Genomic DNA, 26,336 nt, shown 5'->3' on the forward strand with positions numbered 1-26,336 from the left:
ATGCTACTACAATAGCATTTTCAGCTGGCATTCTTTAGGAGATAGGATAGAAGGCCAATATGTTTTCACTCCATTAGGAATTTACATAAGTAGAATGTCATTTTCTGAAAATCCATTCATAATTTGCACCAAATAAATGTGGATGCTGTTTAGAAGATTAAACTTTGTTAAACAATTAAATGAGTTTGGAGATTGTTTTATTGCATCATCTTTTGTAAAGTCAAATGCAATATATCAATATTATAAATATCAATAAAATTATAAATATGACAATAAGAAACTGAATTTCAAAGATAGCTTCCTGGAATAGAGATTGCTTTTGTCAGTGTAAACCCAATATACACACCCCATGAAAACCTTTGATTTGGTGGCAAATCACCCTTTAAAGAATGCCTTCAACCATGGTAAGATGTAGCAAATTGATTTGAAATAGTATTGGATGAAGGTGCAGGTTAATACGTTGGCTCCGCACTGAATTGTGGAGAAATGAATTTATAAAGTAGTAAATTAATTATTTTCTCAAGAGGAAATAACTCCTAGAAATTTATTGGAGACCTTTCGGATTTGTGGTTTCAAAATTTATCTTCAGTGTTTTATAGCTTTTGCATGTGTGCACCCCTGATTTTGATTGCTTTTGGCTACGGGTTCTAACTTACCTAAACCCGTACTACCCTCCCTCGGAGGCTGGTGTTGTCTCCGGGGCTCCCTGCTCAGTAAGGTCAGCATCTCAGTGCGTTGGATGTAGGCATCCATAAAAGGGAATATTATAAACAGCAATTAAAATGTGCCTAGTACTGAAGGTACTGAATAACATAGGGTGGTGAAGGAAAAAAAGAGGGAAAGCCTGTTCTACTTTGAATATTTTCACCAATTTCTGTTAGGACTACAGAAATAAAGACCTAAAATGCAGTTGTGAAATTCAGATAAAAACTTTTATGGATCTGTCTTAGTTACTACTTCTCCTGAAGGAATAACCTGCTCACCCTGAAAAAGGAAAGTTTAAATATCTTGACTAATGTATTTTATATAATGGATAAAGGATTCACTTTTAAGATTAATTAGCCACGTGTTACTTGTTGGACTTTGGTTAAAGTGATTTATAGAACCATGTACTTACTGGTAATGTGAATAAATTTTATAGACATTTAAGAATAAAGTCCAAGTGTTACATGAACTACTTTTTTAACAAAAGCTTTTAAATTGTTAACTTTGAGAGGGTTCTCTAAGAAGGCATTTTGACAACTGTTATTTTTGATAGCAGACACAAAACCTATTAAGGGCAAACTTTTCTAATGAACATTAATTGAAAACACATATCTTTAAAATTAGCTTTTTTAAGTGAAATAAGTCAGACAAAAAAAAGTCAAATAATCTGTGATATCACTTAATATGTGCAATCTTTTTTTAATTCTTTTTTTAAGATTTTATTTATTTATTTTTTTTAGAGAGGGAAAGGAGGGAGATAGAGAGAGAGAGAGAGAGAAACATCAATGTGTCGTTGCTGGGGGTTATGGCCTGCAACCCAGGCATGTACCCTGGCTGGGAATCGAACCTGGGACACTTTGGTTCCCAGCTCATGCTCAATCCACTGAGCTACACCAGCCAGGGCTAATATGTGCAGTCTTTAAAAATTATTCAAAAAAAGGTCAAACCACTTGTGGTTATCAGTGTTGGGGTGGTGGGGACTGAAGGGGTTGGGAGAGGGAAAATTGGAGGAAGGAGGTCAAAGATACAAGATAGTTATAAGATAAATACCAGTGAGGTAATGCACCCCATGATAACTGTAGCTAACACTGCTGTGTAATATGTAGGAAGTTGTTAAGAGAGTAAACCCTAAAAGTTCTCATCTCAAGGAAAAACTTTTTTTGTTTATTCCATTCTTTTTTTTATTGTAGCTATATGAGAAGATGGATGTTAGCTGAACCTATGTGGTAATCATTGCACAATATATGTAAATCCAGCCATTATACTGTATGTCTTAAATTTACACAGTTATGTTGTCAATTATTTTTTAATCAAACTGGATAAAACATTTACTCCGTGGTAACAAATTTAAATTACTACCTATTATCTTTTCTTTTAGATACATTCATTATGATGTGACAGCCATAAAGAGGAGTCATGTTATAAAACAATGAACTTCTAATTTACTCTTCTACTTGCCTCATTTCAGGGATGAAGAAATAGTGCCATATGAAAGTTTAGGTAAATTGCTTAAGAGCATATAACAAATCATACAATTACCTAGAGGGAAAAAAAAAGGAAAAGAAAAGCAACTGAAATCGAGTGCTTGGGACTTTCTAATTTAGATCTATTTTCAACTTCCCAAATGTGGGAGTAATAATGGGGAAGGAAAAGTTATCCTGAAAACTGGGCCTGTACTCACAGCTAAGGAAGCTATGTTCTAGTTTCAATTTTTGGGATAAAATCTTTTAGTTCTTCGTATCTCTATTTTTTTTCTTCCTTTATCTGTCAAATGGGAATTTGGAACCAGAAGGTTTCTAGCAGGTCAACCTTCTGTCTGTTGGACCCTGATGACTGGGCAATAGGGCTGCTGTTGCATGCATATTATACAGTTGAGGCATTTAGAATCAAAGCTTCCCTTTAAGTTGGATAAGAAGCATCTTTTATAATTGTCAACTCCCTTTCATACCCTTGGCCCTTTAGTTTTGTTTGTTTTTTTACATTGACAAGCCATGTAGAAAGTTTGCAATAATTAAGTAGTATTTCTAGGCCTCTATTTTGATGTCCTTTCTAATTTAAACTTATTTTTAACATGGCACTGCTGTGCTTCCAGATGGAATGAAAATCTTATAAGTTTTTTTTAGGCCATTGCCAAAGTAGGTAATCTCTTGAGAGAATTTCAGCAAGGTTCAAATGAATAAAATAGTCTTCGTGTTTTCCAAATAATGACTGTCTCACCACATCCTGTAATTTCGTAGGACGTCTAGGAAGATGAAAGTACATTTGAATTGAGTCATCATGAAAAATTTAAGGATGGGGAGGTTGTAAGGGAAGACTTGATGGAGTGATTGCTTAATTTCATTTTATTACAAATTACATTAGCTCAGTAATCAACATGGACATCATTTGTAGTGACACTGAGAAAATTTTCTTTCCATGTAGAAAATTGTGAGTAGGACTTATTTTGGCAAATGAGAAACTGGTAACAACTTTCAAACTTAAGGGGAACATTTTTGAAAGTATGTTTGTTGTTTTTTATGGAAGAGAAAGATGATGCACTGAATGTTTACTACATATCCTGGCAAACTATGTATATGTTTTTTTTTTCCATCATGTGAAACGACTGGTAAGACATTGGTGTCAAGGTTTGTACCTGGTAAAAGGGAGGCATAAGTATTTGCTAATGAATAACCCACATTCTTTATTCCTACCACACTGCCCCTTTCTGATTCTGATGGGTCATGCAGCTTGCATTTTTTCCTATTGCTTTGTGTATCTCTCAACCTGGGTGAGCAATAACTTAGTGTGGTATCTGGTCACATTCAGAATTAGGTTTGTAGAGATTCTTTATGGCTTAATTTTGCTAGATTATTTTGAGGGAATATTTTGTTAAAGCAAACATAGATATTATAAGTAGGATACAAATTTATATACATTTTTAAGAAAAAGAAAAACTGACACTGCCTAGATGTTTCACTGGAGGGATTTGTGTTGCATATCACCTCTAATTTGCCAAGAATTTCTTCTTCTTGGGAAAATTTGAGAAAAGTGTGAAATGTATTGCTTAACTTTACCAGGTATGGCTAATCTAGTATGTGAGTGAAAAGTAAAGCTTAGTTGAAGGAAATACTATATTCCAGCTGAATAATGAGGTAGGGATAGTTTACTTTGAAATACATAAAATGACATCCACAAATATTTTTCTTGGTGCTTTATCCTCCTTTATTTTGTTATGGAATTGAATTCCTTTCTGAAGACAAAAGAATCTGCAGCACTCACTGCAGATAAGTGGTTATTGCCTGAGTGAAATTAAATTTAAATATATTTACAAATTATGACTTTAAACTTCATCTCCAAACCTCTAAAATTTGAAGAGCTAATAAAATACTCAATTTGTTTTCATTAAACACTTTAGCAAAAAATTTTACAAAATCATTGTTTGGTAGTCTCTGAGAAGCAGGAGTAATCCATTATGTAAATTTGGGTGCTCAGAACACTATTCAAAGATGCATGTGTATCCTGTTGATGAATTTGAATTCCTGTTGAGGAATATTAACATCTAACCAGTCTAGCTAAGTAGTTCATGACCTTCTGGCAGACATGCTAAAGATGCATCTTCTTAGACCCTTCCACTTGTAACTTCTGATGCATCTTGTTCACTGTGGAGACCAAGAATCTGGCAAGTGATTCTAAGGCAGGTAGTTTGAGGATCACCCTTTGAAAAACAAGGAAGACATTTTCTGGCTGCATTATGATTGGAGGCAGTCATTTGACTCATTTTATGGGGATCAACTTTAGAAGAGTGTTTGAACTAGCATAGTGATAACATACATCCATGTGCATTCTTTACTTAGTCATCCATTCATTTTTAAAAATGCCTGCCACATTTTGGGTTAGAGGTCTTGAGTTCTAATTCTGCCTCTATTAGCTATGTACTCATAGAGAAGTCACTTTACTATTTTATAGCTCACTTTCTTGGACAGTAAAAATAAGCATTTGGATGTACATCTTTAGAACCCTGTGGCTAATTTCCATTTTCTTTGTTTATAATAGCTAAGGGCAGTTGAATAAAAAATTTAAATTAAAACTTGACCATCTGATTGCCCAGTTAATAGCAGATATAAAAAGATGTCCACACTTGCTGCCTGTCAGCTAGAAAAGAAGTTACAATTGTAGTTAGTAATTTCCATACATTGCTTAGTCTCTCTGTTCATATAGGAAACATGAATATTCCTCATTAGATGAACATTATATTAGCATTGCTGTCAAAGTATGATTTTTCCATCTAAAGCCTAGAGAAAACCGTTTTGTGGCCCTATATAAGATGGGTGTAAACTTAAAAACTGAAGTCATTAATGTAGAGTGATAAACAGGGACTCTAGAGCAAGACTGGCCAACTGTTTCTCTAAAGGTTCAGGTGGCGGATATATCAAGCACTTCAGGCCACATGGGGTCTCTTTCTTTCCTCCAACAACATGACTTGCTCCTTTTTCTTTTTCCCTGCTTTTCCTTCTCCTCCTCAGTCTTCTAACATTTAACAAATGTAAATGCATTCTTAGCTCAGGACCATACAAAACCTGGTCAGAGCAGTGCTTCTCAGACTATAACATGCACATGCATCCCTTGGGGGATCTTGTTAAAATTCTGATTCTGATCTGCAGGTCTGGGGTTGGTCCCTGCAGAGTATGCCTTTGGGTATCAAAGCTCTTGTGGTTTAATGGTTTCAGGGCATTTTGTGTGATGAATAGCCCCCTCTACTGTTGGGATTTGAATTCCCAATGAGTTTGGTTGCCAATTCAGCTGTCTTTTTGTGTGTATTTGTTTAACCAAATGCTGGGGTTGTTTTGGTCCAATAATGTAGTAGTTTAGTAGTTTAGTAGTTTAGTAATGCTTCATAATTTTAATGACCCAGATCTCTTTGGAAATTCGATGAAAGCTATGGTTCCCCTCACCACTACTTTCTCCTGCCCACACAGGAACACATATTTTATACATAATTTCAAGAAATTCAAGGACTTGCCTAAGGCTTATCCATTTTAAGGTTCACTGCTCTGCTGTAGTTGTGTAATGCCTGATTTTAAAGGAGGTCAGAATTAATCCCCTCACTTGTAATAACATCAAAACTTTTCAATTGTAGCTGTATTTTGCCTATCTATTTATCTGTCTATTTATCTACTTATCTATCATCTATCTCTGGGCTGGTAAGACCTTTCAACCTTAGTTTATGTTCTGTTAGCTATTGCTGGCATGATGACTACATTTAAAACCTGAACTTATAAATGAAGTAAATAACCTGTTGGTTAGAGTAAAAACAAATTATTGCACTGCCTTATATTAAATTTGTTCACAGTGCCTTTATTCATGATTCTTTTAAAAACTTATTTGAGATATAATTTATGTAGCGCATAATTTACTCACTTAAAGTGCACAATATAATAAATTTTCACCTTCACAGAATTGTGTAACCATCACCACTATGTATCTTCATATGTTTTCACTACCCTGAGAGGATGCCCCCCCATCTCCCTCGCCCCATCAACCACCCTAGAAAACCACAAATTTACATTTTGCTCTAGGGATTTTTTTCCTGGACATTTCATAAAAAATGGAACTATATAATGTGTGGTCTTTTGTGACTAGCTTCTTTGACTTGGCATAATATTTTCAAGGTTCATCCATGTTGTAGTATTTATCAATACTTCATTCCTATTAATTGCTGAATAATATTCCATTATGTAAATATGCATCATTTATCTATTCATTAGTTGATGGACATTTGGGTTCTTTCCACTGTTTTGTTATAATGCTGCTATGAACAGTATATTACATTTATGTGCAAGACTTTGTGTGGACATAAGGTTTCATTTTTCTTGGGCATGTATCTAGCAGTAGAATTTCTGGGTCATATGTGAATTCTAAAATATTTTGAGGAAATCCACATTATTTTCCAAAGTGGCTGCAACTGTTTTACATTCCTACCAGCAATGTATGAGTCTCTCAAATTTTCCACATCATTGACCAAACATATTTTACATTTTTTTGTAATTGCCATCCCAGTGGTTATGAAGTATATCTCATTGTGGTTTTGATATGCATTAACTTACTAGTTAATGATGTTAAACATCTCTCTGTGTGCTTACTGGCCATTTGTGCAGCTATTTAGGATAAACGTGCATTCAAATCCCTTGCCCGCATTAAATTTGGTTATTGTATTTTTATTGAGTTACACAAGTTCTTTATATATAAAGAGCTAGATATGTATCCCATAACAAATAAATGATCACAAATATTTTTATTATTCTGTGGTTTGCCTTTTTCACTTTTTGATGATTTTTTTTGAAGCATGAACATATTTAAATGTGATGAAGTCCAATTTACCTATTATTTTGTTTGTCATTTGTGCTTTTGGTATCACAGCCACATAATGTGCTCTAACTCAAGGTCATGAAAATTGGCTCCTGTTATTTCCTCCAATTTTTGATAGTTTTACCTCTTACATTTAGATTGTAGATGTTCTTTTGACATTTTTATAATAGTGGGGATGAAATTGCTGGAAGAATATACAAATATGACAACACTAGAATTGTTTATATATGTTATAGTGATAAATTAGTAAAATTCTCTTAGTTGAACATACTAGATTCTTAATCTTACTGCTAACTAGTTTGGCTATTTTGCCCCTTTTTCTCTTATATTCTATTATTTAACATTTCATTTAATTAAGTATTAATATACAGGGTGGGCTACAGTAGGTTTATGGTTGAGCATATACAACACAGTTTATTCTTGTATTTTTATTAATTACTGTACTATTTTCCATACAAACAACTGAAAATCTATGTTTGCTCACTCCTGTATTTAAGGTCCTATGATGCAGACCCTAGTTTGTGGGGTCTGCCACATTGTGGATGAGGCATGGGAAATTCACACGAACTACTGAGTCCTGTGAAGGAATAAGGATGGCATGGTTTTTCTCTCAAGAGGAGAAAAAGCCTCGGTTCTTGCCATGACAAGCCTTTATTGCTTTCCTGGGCACATTACATGACGGTCCTCATTTACTGTGTACAGGTTTCCTTTAGGTGGTTACCGTTTACAGAAAACAAAGGAGAAGATGCCGCTAATCAGATCACAGGAGAAGGATATTTGCAAATGCAAAGGGAAAAGTGGTTGAACCAGTTACACTCCATACTGGGGAGTTTTAGCATGGATTTTAGGAAGTTACAGTAAGCACTTGCTGCCTCAATTCAGGGTGAGGGAGTTTTAGCAAAAGAAAGTCTCATAGCAGCCTAGGTGCATTGCAGGCCTGATTCCCCATGGGAGAACCTATCTGTGGGAATGGGTCCTGTCTGGGCCCACACCACACAGAACGGTCTTCTATAGTCCTACCCAGGCCAAGTACTTAACAAGTAGGGAACTATTTGATATAGTAAATGACACTCTAATAACATGGATGTTTGACTTGCTTTGTTTTAATAGATTAAGTTTGACAGTTAGGATAATGTAGGTGACTGCATATGGGAGACTGGAGAACAAGGAGGATATGTCACTATCAGGTGATTGCAGCCAAGCATATGCCTGTTACATAAAAAGTGACGTACAAATCTTGATGCACTTCAGGATTGGATTCTATGGCTATGTGTCCAGATATTTACATCTGGGAATATGTTACTGATGTGCAAACTATGATTAGCCCTTTATATTTAAATTCTTTGAGATCTTCCTTGATTATTATTTTTTAAAATAATTTTTACTTTTTGTAATCTGAAAATTTCTCATTTTCTATAGGGACCCAGTAATTATAATATATAACTTTCTTTATTATTGTGATGTATGATGTGATTACCTGTCCATATTTAAATGCCTTGGGGCTCTTTAGTTTTTTCTTTTTTAAAATTCTGTGTACTGTGAATTGCTCTTTTACTTTAGGTACTTAGCACTTGTAAAGTTTAAGTTCCTTCTTGGGTCTGATGGGATAACAAATGGTAGCCAGCACCTTTTAAAAGTTAATTATTTTCAAAAAAGAAAACATTTACTTACTACCAAATTAAATTTCCTCGAATAAAGTAAAATATTAATTTTTAATTAATATTGAAACTAAACTGGCATAACACTGAGGAATAAATATTACTTGTTTATTGGGCAGAAATATGTTAATATTAGGTGATTGGTTGGAGAATTTTAAAAGCAAATTTTTTTCAATTTTAATTTTTTATTGATTTTTATTACCATATATACCCTTATGCCCATTCCTCCCACAATCACCACACTGTTGTCCATATCCATGAGTCCTTTTTCCTTTTTGCTTGACTCCTCCACTCCTACCGTCCTCCCCCTTAGTTGTCATACTCCTCTCCATCTATGAGTCTGTCTTTGTTTCACTTGTTGGTTTAGTTTGTTCATTAGATTCTACATATGAGTGAAATCATATGGTATTTGTCTCTCTCTCACTGGCTTATTTGACTTAGCATAATGCTCTCCAGATTCATTCATGCTGTTGCAAAGGGAAAAATTTTTTATAGTCTAGTAGTAGTCCATTGTGTAAATGTGCATACTTGTTTTATCCACTCATCTACTGATGGACACTTGGGTGATTACATATATGGTGATTGTAAATAATGCTGCACTGAACATAGGGATGCTTATATTCATTCAAGTTAGTGTTTTGTGTATCTTTGGATATATTCTCAGAAGTGAGATCACTCAGTCAAAAAGCAGATCCATTTTTAATTTTTTGAGCAATCTCCATATTGTTTTCCACAGTGGCTACACCAGTCTGCATTCCTACCAACAGTGCAAAAGGGTTCCCCTTTTTCCACATCCTCATTGGCACTTGTTTTTTGATTTATTGATGATGGTCATTCTAACAGGTGTAAGACGGTATCTCACTATGGATTTAATTTGCATTTCTCTAATGATTAGTGACATTGAGCATATTTTTATATGTCTGTTGGCCATCTGCATATTCTCTTTGGAGAAGTGAACCCTTGTGAAAATATGGATGGACCTGGAGAACATTATGCTAAGTGAAATAAGCCAGTGAGAGAAAGGCAAATACCATATGATTTCACTCATATGTGGAATCTAGTGAACAAACTAGCAAAACAGAGACAGACTCATAGATGGAGAACAGATGACAGCTAGTCAGGGGGATTGTTAGGGTGTGGTGGGATCGAACAAAAAGGAAAAAGTACTCGTGGACATGGACAACAGTGTGGTGATTGTGGAGAGAGGTATAAGAAGACTAATGGTAAGGGGAAAATACAATAAAGATTAATTATTTTAAAAAAAGAGAAAATGTGAAAGCACGTCTTTATTCTCTCATGTTCTGTAGGATCTCGTCTTCGCCAGGAAGACTTTCCGCCACGGATTGTGGAGCACCCTTCAGATGTCATTGTTTCTAAGGGAGAGCCCACTACTTTGAACTGTAAGGCAGAGGGCCGACCAACACCCACCATTGAGTGGTACAAGGATGGTGAGCGGGTGGAGACTGACAAGGATGATCCCCGGTCCCACAGGATGCTGCTACCGAGCGGATCCTTATTCTTCTTGCGCATTGTGCACGGACGCAGAAGTAAACCTGATGAAGGAAGCTACGTTTGTGTTGCAAGGAACTATCTTGGTGAAGCTGTGAGTCGAAATGCATCTCTGGAAGTGGCACGTAAGTAAACAAAATGAACCTCTTAAATGACATGCACAGTTACTTTGATTTATTTGTAATGAGTTTGACTTGCTCCCACAGATGCTCAATACCAACAGTATAAAACAATCAACATACTCTGCATAATTTTACTTTGTCTTCCCCAAAGAATGCTGGCCAAAATAATGCCAAGTCAGGGTGTTGCAGTAAATTTATTTATATTAAAGCAGTATGAAAATTGTTAGTATGTTAAACAAGTTGGTGATGATGCTGGTCATATTTAAAATTTGAATTATTAATGAGAGATATAATCAAGTATTAAAATTGGCAGTGTTAAATGAAAAGTTTATGTCTATTGTGGAATCAAATACAAGGGATAAATTCGATATTGTTACTATTTCTGTTACCTATGTATAAAATACACACACACATTTCCAATTCTAAATTTTATCAAGCTCTTTTAAAAAGAACATATGCTCTATGTTAAATTAACTCCTTTACTCCAGGCTGAATTCAGAAATTGTTACTCCAGTCATGCTGGCAAGAACATATCAACAATAACATCAACTATATTTATTTAATAAAAATTAATCAGAGAAAAATGTTATTTCTATAGGGGCAGAGTGTTTGTATGTTGGTAGGTCTGACTTAGTCTTTGGAATCAGCAGTAAGGATTTGTCCTGACTTTGACATAAAAAAACTACACTAGTGAATTCAGATATCAATGCTTTGCAGCAATTTGAACATTGATTCCATAAATTCATGGATTACTTTTTAGAGCAAATTAAAAAATATGAGATAGATTTTTTTCTGGCTTATAGGAAGGATTTGGAATAGTAATTTAAACAGTATCATACATTTTTTATATTATCTATTTTGAGGACAGATTTTCATCTAGAATTAATTGTGAACAAAAGGCAACAATTGGGTCTTAAAACAGATTGTACTTTTCAACTTTTTGATTGCACAAATAGGTCTCATAATAAGAGAATTGAGGAATTTCAGGAGGCATCAATCTTATTTATATGACCAGAGGTGGTGATAATGTCTGTAATTAAAGTTAATACTTACACTCATGTTCTACAGTGTATTACAGTAGATTATACAGTTTGTGTATTGAAATTCTCACCAATGTACCATTATCTTTTATCATTATCTTTATACATGAAAGCATATTTTAGTAAACATAATCATACTACTTCTTATTGAGCTATCCATTGAAAGCTTTTGTTCTCAAGTGTCCAGTCTTTTCATTTATAGTTTGTATTAGGAAATTGAGAACTCACTTATGATTGAAATGTGTAAGTCCAATAAGAAAAGATTAGAAGAATCCTAAGATCCAAATTTGTTTTGTGAAAGACCTCGAAATATGAGGATTAGAACCTTGGCTAGCAATTCCATTTTGCACCGGAACCAGGTAATTTTATTTTTACAAGGAATTTAAAATGCAGTTAAATTAAATTCAGTTTACTAAGATTTGAAATACACAAAAAAGTTAAGAATGCGAATATTCTCAATTGTTCCATTTTTATTTTGAAATACTTTATTTCTGGAACTTTTGAAAAATACTGAAATATTTCAATGTCAAAATCTATTGATCTTTTTTTCCCACCAATACCTTTGCAATAAATATGAACAGGCATTATTCTCCTCTTTTGTGGGTAAAATGAAATCCCTGATGGTTAAGTGACTGAGACTCAGACAGTAAGTTAATGGGGATTCAAGATCAGATCCTTTTTCTTCTAATTTTTGGTTTTAGAGAATTGTCCATATTTGGAGAAAGTAAAATTAAATATGGCCTATTTTATATAAGTAAAAATTAAGAATTAGCATTTTTAATTTTTTCTTTCTATACTTAGCATTAAATAGGTATTTTTAATCTTTAACTAACTTTTCTTCTCAATATTAAAGTTTATCTAAATTGGCCAGTCATTTTTTTACTATGCAGGCATAAATTTATAAGTTTTGGAGCCTTAGTTTTGTTAAAATGCTTTCAGTAAATGTGCATCTTGCACTTTTATTTAATAATTTGGGAAGGGTTTCTTTCTCTTGTAATTACATCATTAATAATGAATCAAACTGTTTCAGGAAGAAAAAATTAAATAATGAATCTTTTTACTTTTTTCATCCTGTAATATGACAGTACCTTTTTAAAAATTTTTAAATCAATGAGCTTTGAGAAATCCTAAAAATATTCCTGACCTAAAGGGGAAAACAGAAGTCTTCTAAATTGAATTTAGCTGGTGAATAAAATTCTTTCTTCTAAAGCTATGTCAGCAGTTCATGCCATTTGAGCAACACAAGATCAAATAGTATTCATTTATATGCGGCTCATCTCTTTCACATTAGCTCATCAGTCTTCTGTCTTTCTTTATGTTTCATTAAAAGTATTAATATGGATACTTGGGTGAAAGCATCGTGATTTTGCGATAGTATTGGTAACCAATGTATTTTATAAAAGGGCATAAATTATATAAATGCTCTTCTATCAGGTTATATAAAAGTTTGACCTTCATGTTTTAGAACCCTTAACATAAATGCTCAATTAGGAACATCCATTTTTTAAACATCAAAGAAAAGAATGGAAGCCTAAAAACACTGTGCATTTGGAAAACTGCAAGTGGCTTGATACAAGGTTGGTGGGCAAGATATGTCAAAAGGTAGGCATGTACTGCATCACAAAATCTAGACGTTTTTGTTTTGTGAAAGGAGAGTCTGTCGAAGAGAATTGAAGATTGGGTTAAAGCAGGGTTGTCAAACTCATTTTCATCAGGGGCCACATCAGCCTCATGGTTGCCTTCAAAGGGCTGAAATAACTTTAGGACTCTATAAATGTCACTACTCCTTAACTGTTAAGGAGTTGAAATTACATTCAGCCCTTTGAAGGCAACTGCAAGACTGATGTGGCCCCTGGTGAAAATGAGTTTGACACCCCTGGGTTAAAGGAATGATGACTGAAATCAGAACAGAGTTAAGGAGCTGCCAAATAACTCAGAAGAGTGTATATGTTAGATTTTAAACGGAAAATAACAGTGAAGATTGAAGGGAATAGTTTGCATTATATAAAGAAATTATAAAATGTATTACTTTAGGGTCAGTTTGGGCATTAGAGGGTGAAATACATATACATATATACATACGTGTGTGTGTGTGTGTGTGTGTGTGTGTGTGTGTGTGTGGCATATTAACAGTGGGTATAGTACCACCATCCATAAGAATGGCAGAGACTGGAGAAATAGCTGTAGTGGGAACCAAAGAGTACAGTTGCTTTGGCTGTATTGGTTGCCACATCAATGAAATATCAAGGTAAAAATACCTCATGTTCTGTTTTTTAAAACGCTTCTGGAATTGAGAAGAAAGGTTTTTCCCAGATGGAGGTCCGAAGCCATGAGAGTAGATAGAAGTGGACATGATTGCCCAGGCAGGCTGTGTGCCCAGTGATTAATAAGAGCTAAGACCACTCCTGCCTCCTAGGACCCCACTTATTTAATGGTGAGGAAAGGAAAGAAGTGCTGGTGCTGGAGACTCAGAGGAGGTTTCAGAGCTGATGCGATATTGGCAGTGAAGTGACAAGAAAACCAAGGAAATAATTTTCTGAATGAAAAAGTGGTTGGCAATGCCAATGCCACATGATGGTCAAATGAAAGGCATCTCTGGGCTCTAGGAGAAATGAGTAGGTGGTGGAGTTGGAATGGTAAATGCTGCCTGTTCTTCCAAGAATTTAGCTCTGAAGGGGTGTGAGGGAACTGGAGCAGGGTGATTTTTTTGTTGTGGGGTCTGTGCTGTGCATTGTAGGCTATTTAGCAGTATCTCCGGCCTTTGCTCAGGACCCCCCTTATCCCATTTATGATAATCAAAAATGTCTCCAGACGCTGCAAGTGTGCCCAGGGGAGGGAGGTGAGGGGGGCTGAGAATTACTGAGTTAGGTGTATTTGCATGGTCAAGAGTGTATGGATAAGTAGGAACCAGACTTGTTACAGCTTTTACCATGAAATGATTAGTGGTAAAAATAAGGACAATTTTTGGCTCTGCTTCACCTCAGTTTTCATTTTTAATTTAAATCTTGGTTTCTGCTGTTGTATGTAATATGCACTCCTATGGATATCTATCTGTCTTGACTGATTGTATAGAAGTCCTCCTGTCCTTTACCATACTGTATTTGTTCTCTTCTTTGTTTTCATTTAATACATTCTTCAGTTTTATGTAAGGGTACAAAGTAGTGGAGGAAAAAAATATTCAGAACCAGTCATTGTAATGAAGATTTCTATCACCTCATATATGCTTTCCCTCCTTGGTTTTGGAGGGAAAAAGCCATCCAGGCAGTACTTTTCAAATCACTTCAACTCAAAGGTCTTTTAGTGAAAAATGATTTTTACATATTTAGAAAACAGAATCATGGTGTCCATAGCAAGACATGAGGCACTGAAGAAGTTAATACACAGTTTTCTGATGGGCTCACCGAGAGGGCCTAGAATTTGCTGGCGCTGATAGGATTTCAGTTTGAACATCAATGCTGCCTGGGTTTGGAGCAGCGGGAGCACAGGGGTCCTCACACAGATTGTAGCTGCCTGTGATGTAGCCCGAGTCAGTGGCAGCCCCTAGAGATAGCAGCTGTAGCCCCAGGTGGTAAATATATGACAGCAGCTTGATCTATCGACCAGGGTAAAAGGGGGTTCTGGCCTAAATGAAAATTCATGAAAAATTAATGAAGTCCCCAGATTATTTTTTCTGTTTTCTTTTCTCCGCACTACATCAGTGCAGAGAGAGGAGATTAAGGCACAGAATGTTTTAGTGGCAAGGAGGTTATGGTGTTGTGACTCAAAGTTCAGGGGTCACATAAAAACTGATTTTTTTTTCCTTTTTGCTGTTCTAACTTCCAAAGCAAAATACAAGAGCTTTTTAAATTACCTGTGATTTAACTTTGCTTTTGTAAAAATATAGTAGTTAAATGTCTGAAAGTTGGCTTTTGATGCAACTACAAAAGAAGATAGATGGGATTCATAATTTAATTGGGAACTAGAAATACTTTAAATTCCATGACTGCAGGGTGACTTGTTTTTTCTCTTCTCTTCTCTTCTCTTCTCTTCTCTTCTCTTCTCTTCTCTTCTCTTCTCTTCTCTTCTCTTTTCTCTTTTCTCTTTTCTCTTTTCTTTTCTTTTTTCTTTTCTTTTCTTTTTTCTTTTCTCTTCTTTTTCTTTTCTTTCCTCTTTTCCCTTCTGTTCTCTTGTCTTGTCTTTTCTTTCTTTCTCTTTTTTTTCCATTTCCACGTATTACGACTCATGTTGCAAGAAAGTCATTTATAGAAGGACAAGGCCCTGCATTATTTATGGGTCACAGATTGCTAGAATAGAAAAGCTGTGGGAAACTACAAACATAATGACCCTGTTTGCTTTAATTCAAAACTAAATTTATGTTTTATCAGTACAAGGAAGAGAGGATACGAAAGTAGACAGACTTTAGTTACAGAATTATAGGTGGCGTTAAAGGTGAAGACAAAGTATATTGTTTCTTTGACATTCTTAGTTAATATATATGTATTTTCTTTTCTAAAAATTGTTACTTTAGCTATAAATGAATGTCATTTGGGCAAAATACCTATAATACCATGAAGAGACAAGGTAAATTAAATTGAAAAACTGACTTAGAGCCATGGAAAGCTTTTCAAAATTGCTTTACTACAGATATAATTCACATACCATACAATTTATCAGTTTAAAGTGTGCAATTTAATGTTTTACAGTATATTCACAGGCTTGTTCAACAAACATCATAATCTAATTTAGAACATTTTCCTTACTCCTAAAGGAAACCCTATACCCAATAGCAGTCAATTCCCATTCCCCTGGAAACTGCCCCAGTCCTAGACAAACCCTAATCTACTTTCTATCTCTATAATTTTCCTATTTTGGACTTTCATATAAGTAGAATTATATTATATTGGGTGTTTTTTTGATTAGCTTCTTTCCTTTAGTGTAATACTTACAAAGATCACCTTTGCTGTAGCACGTATCAGTACTTCATTCCTTATATTGCTGCATAATATTCCATTGTATGGATATACTGTATTTTATCTATCTGTTCACCAGTTAATGGGCATTTGGATTACTTCTACCTTTTAAAAAGATTTTATTTATTTATTTTTGGAGAGAGAGGAAGGGAAGGAGAAAGAGAGGGTGAGAAACGCAGATGTGCAAGATATACATTGACCAGTTGCCTCTCTCATGCCCCCAACTGGGGACCTGGTCTGCAACCCAGGCATGTACCCTGACTAGGAATTGAACCAGCCACTTTTTGGTTCACAGATCTGGCGCTTAGTCCACTGAGCCACACCAGCCAGGGCCGTTTCCACTTTTTATTGACTTTGAATAATGCTATGATATTCCTGGACAAGTTTTTGTTTAATATATCATTTAATGTCATCTTTTCTTGGTTCTAAACTGAAGAGTAGTTTTTTTTGTCATAGGGTAACTGTTTAACTTTTTGAGGAATTTATATGTAACTTTTAATATTTATTATTGCCAATGAATTAACTGTATCTAACTTTCTTCTCAGTGCAAAACACAGCTATGAAACACTGATAGTACTTGATAAATATTGCTGGATGGCTGACATATCACATTTCCTGTGTCATATGTCCATATTTTAAACTAAGATTAAATTAATTAAAATATAAAAATAAATAACTGTAGGAAAATATTGAATGGCCACAAAGTTTCTTTTTATTTTTTGACCCAGTTATTTAATTCAAGTAGGTATGATTTGATGGATATCACTTCTAGTAGACCATGTGGACTTTAGCCCCATTTAAGTTAAATAACTTGCTGAGCCTTTTTATTTCTCATGCCATTTTCATTTATCCTAAAAGCAGACAATATTCTGACTTCTCAGGAGATGATATTGCTTTTGCCTAGAGTAACTGACACCACCTTTTCTTTCCTAGTTGCTTAGCCTTCTAAATATCTTAGTTTATTTTTTCTTTACTTGGAAGGTTTAGAATAAGAAATTAGTGTACAACTATAGTAGAAGTTGGTTAAGTATTCCAGGAGTGGGAAAACAGTACCATTCTCACCATGTCATGACTTTCCTCAAACAAATAAGCATTCAGGCAGATCTGTCCATTTAAATGAATACAAGGCCATAAGTTGAACTGGAGCTGATATTCATAGATTTTGATCAAAAAGAATATAGAAGTGACTCACTTTTTTATGATTCCTCTAGTTGTGTTACTAAACAAAATTAAGAAAGAATTCAGAGTCTTTGTTAACGTTAGTCAGATACATGAACAATTGGAAAACCCTTAGAGCCAAGGTACTTAGGCCATGTTATAGGCTGACTTGTGTTGCCCTGAATTTCATGTTGAAGGCCCAACCCCCAGTACCTCAAATTGTGACTGTATATGGATATAGGACCTTTAAAATGGTAAACTTCTGAAATAGTGTAGAGTGGGCCAAAAGTCACTGATTCAGTTCCCAGTCAGTGCACAAGCCTAGGCTGCATGTTCGGTCTCAGGTTGTGGTGTGTACAGAAGGCAACCAGTTGCTGTTTTTCTCTCACATGGATGTTCCTCTCCCTTTCTTTTTCCTTCCCTTTCCATCTCTCTAATACAAAAAATGATTTTTTTTAAAAAAAGAGATACCAGGATGCATATGCAGAGAGGAAAGACACAGGGGAAAGATAGCCATCTGCAAGCCTAAGATAGAGGTCTCAGAAGAGACTCAACCTGCCAACACTTTAACCTTGGAATTCCAGGCTCTAGAACTGTGAGAAAATAAACTGGTGTGTGTGTGTGTATGTGCGTGTGGTATTTTGTTGTGGCAGCCCTAGCAAACTAATACAAGCCATTAGTTTTCCCACATGAGTAGCACCAAGAAAGAGACTGTGTTAAGAGGGAAGTGATGAGAATCATATATTGTTTGCACTCAGCATATTTTGTACTGCCTTGCATCCACCGTGTTGGCCTGAGGCTGTTTTAAAAGAAATCTGTGAGCTCAGTTGAAAGCATAATACCATGAATGTGTCAGCATCAAGGAATCAATGAAAAACATATTTAACTGGAAACAAAAGACCAAGTGGCGAAAATTTTGGCATTAGAAAACAGACATTTTTAAAGCATATATATGTGTTCTCACGCACAGGTCTGTGGTATTTGGGCTGTTTTGTGTGTGTACCTTTTAATTTTGTGATACTCAATCACATTCTTTCAAATACAGGCTTCTCCTTTAGTCTTAACAAATGAAGGTGTGAAATTGCAGTGCCTGGAGAACATGTTAGAACTTACGATCTTTTTAAATATGTATGATGCTGTGTTTTGATATCATATTTCTGTTGATTGAATTAACTACATTCAACCCTTCTTAGCACAAGTCTCAAGCTGCCATTCACTCAAATTAGCCTGAACTAACTCTGATTCAAAGGAAAGCACATAATGAAGTGAAATTTTGATGTTCTCCATTTTTTGAAGGAGTATTTCCAAAAACAGTATTATCCTCATTTCTGAAAACATGTAAATCTTATCCATGGAATGACAGACAAATATATTTATAGTGTTATGAGGTTTATCAATATGAGACATTTTGAGGTCAGCTCTTGTTTCAACCCCAGAAACTATTTTTAGATAAAATTAATAATATTCAAGGTTTTTGAGGGTTTCCTACCTACAAAACTTCAATTTATTCTATTTCAAGTGGTGTATAAATATAAGTTGATTTCACTGAAAATGTGTATAAGTTGACATTTTTCTTAGGAAATATAATTTTGGGCTGGAGCATGTATGGTTTTCTCAAGATTTGTATTTCACTAGAATGACAGGCCTCCAATTTAATACGCATTTAGATTTGATTTGTTTCTGATAATTAAGGATGTGGGTTAGCATCCTTCCATTCTGAAGCAGCCTCCACAAGGTTTCTATAATTGCATGAAGGAGTTTCTATTTCTTTCATGCTTGAGTCAGTATATATGAAGAACTCTTTACAGGAGAGTAGATGTTAAAAACAGTAGGTGAAATTTTGTTCAATTCTGGTGATTTCTATTTCAATAGAAGTTCCTAACAGCCTGTGGCTTAACTGTGAAAGGATGAGGTTCAATCTTATTTCCCCCATATAGCATTGAAATTGGTTTTTCCTCTTATGAGATTTTCAAAAGCAAAAATACTTCCAACCACCCATTTTTAATTAGGAGATAGTCATACATTTTTGTCAATAGAATATATATTCAGTAAGAAATAACCTGGTAAAGCAATATTGGGCCCCTGCTTGGGATGATTTCTGTAAACTCACCGAAGTTCCCTAGCACCGTCCTCCTGGGCTGCTCAGACATCACTTGTTGAGTGTCTCTGGCCCTTGGAAAGAAGTCAGGCAAGAATTGTAAGAGAGGCAGGTGGTTTCATCAACGTGACAGAGAGCTATATAGGCCCAGAACCCAGTGAATCTCAACAGGATCTTTATATGCTTGTTTTATTTTCATTTTTTGTTTTTGTGGAAAGTCTACCACCCAAAATAGTCTGTAGCCATTTATTCATTGGTTGATCTAAGCCTTCATACAGATGATTCTACAAACTGGATCCTACAAACTGCAAAAAGGCCAGCAAACTGGTTGTCAGGCTGGGCCTTAGGCAACAAGAAGAGTCTGATTGGCTGATGCCATTGGCCCTTTGAGTAGCCTTTACATTTAGCTTAAATTAACATCTAAAAAGACAAGCTCTTTTTTTGAAATCACCTACCAGTATATGTGTCTTTTTTCTGAGCATCAAGGCTTTGCCTAGTTATACAAGTACTTCTTAGTATTTAGAAAGACAATCATTAAGTTTTTTTTAAGTTGTTATCCAACATCTAAACCTTTACAAAAATTTTTAGGACAGACTTTATAGTGTGTGTGACTATTTCTAAATATAAGTCATATTTAATGTAGCCCTTTTATTTATATATCAAGCTGCCTCATTTTCATCCTTATTTTCTTGTTGATTTCTCTGTTTATTCATGCTTCATGAGGGCATTCTATGTTTTTCTTTAAATTAATTTAGAGTCTTTATTAGGTTTCCTAGTTATTAGGAAGTAAAAAGTGGCTTAAGAGGCCATGCCCTCAGTGGTGTTTGTGTTATAAGGGACAAGCTGGGCAGCTTCATCAAGAAACAGCTAACCTTCTTCTGTGTGCTGTGGGTAAGGACCTCAGATAGGACATGCCACAGGCTTAGAAGGAGTGGCACCAGATACTTCTGGATGAATAGAATGAAGGACTGTGGCAGTGTTTTTACAGTTTGGGAGAAAATGAGTATATTCATTGAATTTGAGACTGTAAGTAGAGGAAAGGAAGAAGATCACTTAAGTAGGGAGGTAGAGATTGGTAAGACTAAACAAACTAAGGAGCTTGCATGTTATTCTAGAAGACTTAAGGGAGCCCTTCAGTGTCTTTTGATTTGGGAATGTTACTTATAAGGTATTACAGGAGATGTGTTAATACAGTGTAGGGTGGTTTGGAGCATGGAAGATTGTGGGTGTAGGAGATCAATTACAAGTTAAGGTGTAGTAGGATGAGGGTTGAATTAATTTGATGAGTTCAGTTGATATCAGAATAAAGAGGAGGGAGTATTAAAAAGGAGCATTTATAGGAATTTAAGAAATACATTTGTGGTTTAATGGATGATATAAATGTAATTTGCTATATTTTCATACAGTACTTTTAACTGCTAGGCACTCAAGTAGATGCTGAGTTAGAACAAGAATTGTTTAATGGGTATGAAGTTTCAGCCTAGCAGTGTGAAAGGGTCTTGGAGGTGTGTTGTACAACAATGTGAACATACTTAACACTATTGAACCACAAACTTAAAAATGGCTAAAATGGTGTATTTTATGTTATTTACCTCAACTAAGATCAAGAAAAGAAAAAAAAACAGAACAATGCCTAACTCATGCTATCAAATAGTGTTCAACGGAGTGGGAAAAATGTGGTAAGTCTTGTGGAGAAGAACAACTGACATGTAGGAGTTCAGAGGCATAAGAGGTTGATTCTGCCAAGGGAGTTGTGAAACAGGTGAAATGATTTCTTTTGCTAGAAAATGAGTAATAATAATCACTGGCATTTACTAAATGTCAGGCTTTTTTGTATGTGTTTCATACTCATGGTTAAAACAACTCTATAGTTTTTTCTGTATTATATGTGAGGCCCACAGAGTTAACTTAGCAGATTTTTAAAAGATTTTATTTATTTATTTTTAAAGAGAGGGAAAAGGAAGGAGAAAGAGAGGGAGGGAAACATCAATGGGTGGTTGCCTCTTGCACACCCCCTACTGGGAACCTGGCCCATAACCTGGCCATGTGCCCTGACTGGGAATTGAACCAGTGACCCTTTGGTTCACAGGACTGTGCTCAATCCACTGAGCTACACCAGCCAGGGCTAACTGAGCAATTTTCACACAGCAAGAGCTGGGATTTGAACCTAGTCAGTCTTCTAGAAGCTGTTTTCCTAACCACTGTGCTAAGCATCTTCACAGATTTAAATGAATGAACAAAATCATTTGAAACTTACAAGAAATCATTAACATTTATTTTAGGTATTTTACCAAGAAACAATTATTCAATTATATGTGTATAGTGAGGATGCGGGACTAGATGAAGTCAGAAGCTTTGTTTCAGTGCTAGAAACCAGTGATTCATGAGATGTTAAAGAAAAGAAATAACAGAAACAGTAATCTTTTCTATTTTTTTATTTAGTTATATATTGACATTTGAAAGCTCATTAGTTTATTTAAGTAATTTGATTTTCTCTTTCCAGTTCCTAGTTGTCAAATATCAGTATCTGAAAAATCCATCACTTTCAGTTCTTATTGACATGTTTCTAGGCCAAAGCAGTTTGGAGATTAAGAATCCAATTTATAAGACAAGTCATCTATCATTTAATATCTAAAGATAACTTGACTAAGTTTTCTAGAAGAAGGAGTATAATAATAGCAATGATACATTTATAATGATTTTTGGAGTTCTTGAAAGTTAACATATTTATATGCATTATCTCATGGTGTATTGCATTTGCAGACCTTTGCTGACTTTGATAGTTTCTAGGTTCAGTACATGGTATCCTTAACATTGATCAATTTGGCTTTGAAATAGTCTTTTTAATTTATATGTGAATTCATAGAGGAAGAATAGTCTTTTCAACAAATGAGACAGGAGCAATTGGATATCTATAGGCAAAAAAATGGAACTTTGACTTTACCTCATACATTATACAAAAATGAATTAACAATAAGTTATAGATTTAAATGTAAAGCATAGAGGTATACAATTTCAGAAGACAGAACAAAATCTTTGCTGCCTAGGGCTTAATGAATAGTTCTTAGACATGATGCCAGAGCACAAACTGAAAAAGCAAAATAAGTAAATATGACTTCATCAAAATGAGAAACTATTATTCTCTGAAAGATCATGTTAAGAGGATAAAAAAGTAATCTACATACTAGGAGAATGTATTTGCAAACAACATATACCTGACAACAGCTTCATGTCGAGAATGTATAAAGATCTCTCAAAACTCAACATTAAATAAAGCAATTCAATTAGAAAATGGGCACAAGCCATGAAGGGACATTTCACCAGAAAGGATATATAGATAGCAAATAAGCACTTGAAGAGATGTTAAACATCAGTCTTCATGGGAGAATGCACACCAAGACTGTGATAAGCTATCACTATGTACCTTTAGAATCGCCAAAATATAATGAAAAGTGACATCACCAAATGTTGGTGAGGACGTGGGGAAACTGGGTCTCTCACATATTGCTGATGTGAATATTAAATTGAATAGCCATGCTGGAAAATAATTTGACAGTTTCTTAAAACATGAAATATACTTTAACATACAGTGTCATTCCTGAGAACTTATTTTAGACAGATGATTAACTTATATCTACACAAAAACTGTATATAATTTTTAGTAGCAGTTTTACTTACAATAGCAACAAAATGGAAAAAAACAACTAAAATGTTCCTCAGCTGGTGAATAGTTAAATAAATCATGCTATATCCCTACTATGGAATAGTACTCAGCAATCAAAAGGAATGAATTATTGATACGCACAATGACTTGAGTGAATCTCAAAGGCATTATGCTAAGAGAAAAAAAAACTATTTCAAAAAGTCACATAGTATATGATTCTGTTTACATAACCTTCTCAACATAACAATGTTCTAGTGATGGAAAACAGATCTGTGGTTGCTAAGGGATACGGATGCCAGGAGAGAAAGGTGCGGATATGACTACAAAGGAAGAGCAAAAAGGTGAACAAGCTGTGTCTTCTTTGTGATGGTGGTTGCACAAATATGCACAAGTGATAAAATGACATAGAACCACATACACATACTGCATCAATGTCAGTTTACTGCTTTTAGAATTGTGCTATAATTATGTAAGATTGGGGGAAAGTGGGTAAATGGTACATAGGACATCTCTATACTATCTTTACAACTTCCTATAAGTCTATAATTATTTCAAAATAAAAGTGAGAACAAGTGAGCTGTTCAAAGATCTTAAGTAGTCATTACAAAATATAAATGAAAAGGCCTTATTAGGAACCAAAATTGTTATTTTGTAACTTCTGAATATGTGTTTTGCTTAAACATTGATGGATTCATATTTTTACTGTGTCTGTGGTCTGGTGAAAATTCACTTGTTCGGATCCACAAATTTACTGTTTGAAATTCATGATTTCAACTTGTGGTGCATTCTATATACACTTCTGTAAATTTACCTTTTTTTGATTTCCCTCCAATCATTGTTGTTTTTTTTTTTTTGAGTTCAATAATAGGCTTTTTTTCCCCAAGGCTAAGGAGATGTTCAAGTGAGAAGTGGGTGGTTGTTCATGGGAGTAAAGTCAGTGTCCTCAACACATGACCTAATGAATAGGGGCAACTATATAGCTGCCAGAAAGGATCTTTTCTCTGAACTACATTAATAGTTTATATTAAGAAGCTGTGCCAATTTGATTCTTTGCTGATGAAACTATGTGTGGGATATAAATAATTCTAAGTATCTGTTTTATCATACCATAATACTGTAATATAACTACAGGAGAAAGATTAAGGATTTAAGACTGTTGTAAGTAGGAAAAGTGGAAGAAATTAGGATTATTTAGCCCGGAGCAATCAGACATTGGTAGTTCTTGCCAAGCACATCAAGTACTGTCATGCCACAGAAAAAATATATGTGTTTCATGTGACCTTAGAGAAAAGAAAAAGACCAGTGGATAGAAGTTGGGGATTTTGTCTCAGCATGCAGGACAATGATTATGGTGTATGTGTTTTGCCTTGGAATCTTAAGGAATTATAGGAAAACCAAAACCAATATGATGATGTGGTCAGAAAAGAACCTTAAAAGTTATATACAACTATATGTTTTGGTATAGTTTTGTTTTATGTTTTCCTCTCAAAGGAAAAATCAGTCTCTATGCTTAATGAAACAAGATAATAAACTTAGTACGGGTGACCTAGTCAGTTGCAAAGTCATTCTTATCACTTTCTTATTCACAAGGAATTACATAAATTGGAAATGACTTTCTTAAATTCAGTATTATCATGTTTCATGAAAAGTCCTTGGAAAAAGTCCCATTTGTGTATATGTTTTACACATCTTATTTTGAAATCCTTTGAGATTATAAGCAATTAAATTAATTGCATTTTGTAGTCCAACTCCTCATTTATAACATAGAATTCCCCAGGACCCACATGTCCATATTCAAGAGCAACTTGATGGAAAGGCTGATTTATTTTTGTTTTCTTCCTAGATCAGCTTTGAATATTCTTAAAAGAAGGAGAAAATGCTGTGTTTAATATTCATATAGGGATTTCTTTTAAAAACAGCTTCTCTCAAAAGCCTATTGTTAAGCGGGACTACCTCAAAAGGGGTCAACTTGCAAAATCCTTCCTAAGTACATGCTTGGTGCTTTTGGACTGGTGGATAAGCTGATAGAATCTAATCTTCAAATGTGTGTGTCATTAATAGAGATGTAAGATTCTCAATTACTTTGTCTTCTCTTTTCTGTCACACCATAAGGAGAAGCTTTACTAATGAAGTACCCAATGGTAATAACCCATTATATGCTAGAATCTCTCTTTATATCAGATGACATGCAAATGAACTGTTCTATTTCTATGGAGATGGAGAGACAAGGAGTGGTCTAGTTAATCATACTTGAGGGCTGCCATGGTCGTCTTCTGGGAAATATTATCATTATTCATTCTTATTTAAGGGTCCTTATCTTGTGCATAAGAAAGTCTCCCATTCATCCCATTTGGGTTTGATGTTAATTACAGGGGCATTAATGGAAGCTTTCTCATAAGAAATGAATGTAGGATTAAATCAGGGGGAAAAAAAAAAAGCAACCTTCGAGTGAATCAGGTCATCATAAAACCGTGCATGTAGAAGCTGCTGGCAGGTAGAAGGAACCTTAGAGGTCATCAGCCCCCTTGTTGTTCAGATGTAGAAACTGAAGGTCCTGAATAGTGAATTGACTAAATCAAAGCCCCCAGTTGATAAGAGGGAGGCTTGAGATAACCAATTTCATTAGACAGCAATGTAAGGAAAGATAATTCTAGGAATTTGATTTCTCAGAAAGGACCATGGTCTGGTCCTTTTCAACAACTTAACTAGTTCTGTCATTTTTGGCAAACTTTTAACCTCTGTGGCTCTGCTTTCTTACATTTAAGGTGAAAGAAATAGACTAGATCATTTGTCCTTTAGAAAAGCGGACATCTATCTAACTGAGCTAGAACAGGAAGTCACTGTGTAAGGAGTGGATGAAGTTCATTGGAAAAAGGTAATTTTCAACATATTTAAATTTGATTTCCAAAATCTGAAATATTTTTTCACCCAAAATATTTTCAACCAATCTTGGATATCAGGTAAATTTAGCAGCAGTGTTTTTAGCTGACTTTTCTCCATTTTCTGAATAATATATTTGCTTTTTTTTTAAACGCATCCTTATATGAATTCTGGTTGACAACAGGTAATTGATAATACTGCTGGTAAA

At 34.8% G+C, this 26,336-nt stretch overlaps 1 protein-coding gene across 13 annotated transcripts in view; it reads left to right on the forward strand.

Annotated features, from left to right (window-relative positions):
- The window catches only part of ROBO2 (roundabout guidance receptor 2), a 1,629,349-nt gene that overhangs the window by 1,095,824 nt on the left and 507,189 nt on the right, over nt 1–26,336 (forward strand). For all 13 annotated transcript variants that reach the window (XM_045851089.1, XM_045851086.1, XM_045851087.1 and 10 more), the window contains one exon: nt 10,016–10,342. In XM_045851089.1, coding sequence (XP_045707045.1) covers nt 10,016–10,342 — 327 coding nt within the window. The remainder of the gene's footprint in view (nt 1–10,015; nt 10,343–26,336) is intronic.

This window comes from Phyllostomus hastatus, unplaced genomic scaffold (assembly GCF_019186645.2).
Source record: "Phyllostomus hastatus isolate PE091 unplaced genomic scaffold, TTU_PhHast_1.1 phas_contig_86, whole genome shotgun sequence".
Lineage (NCBI taxonomy): Eukaryota > Metazoa > Chordata > Mammalia > Chiroptera > Phyllostomidae > Phyllostomus > Phyllostomus hastatus.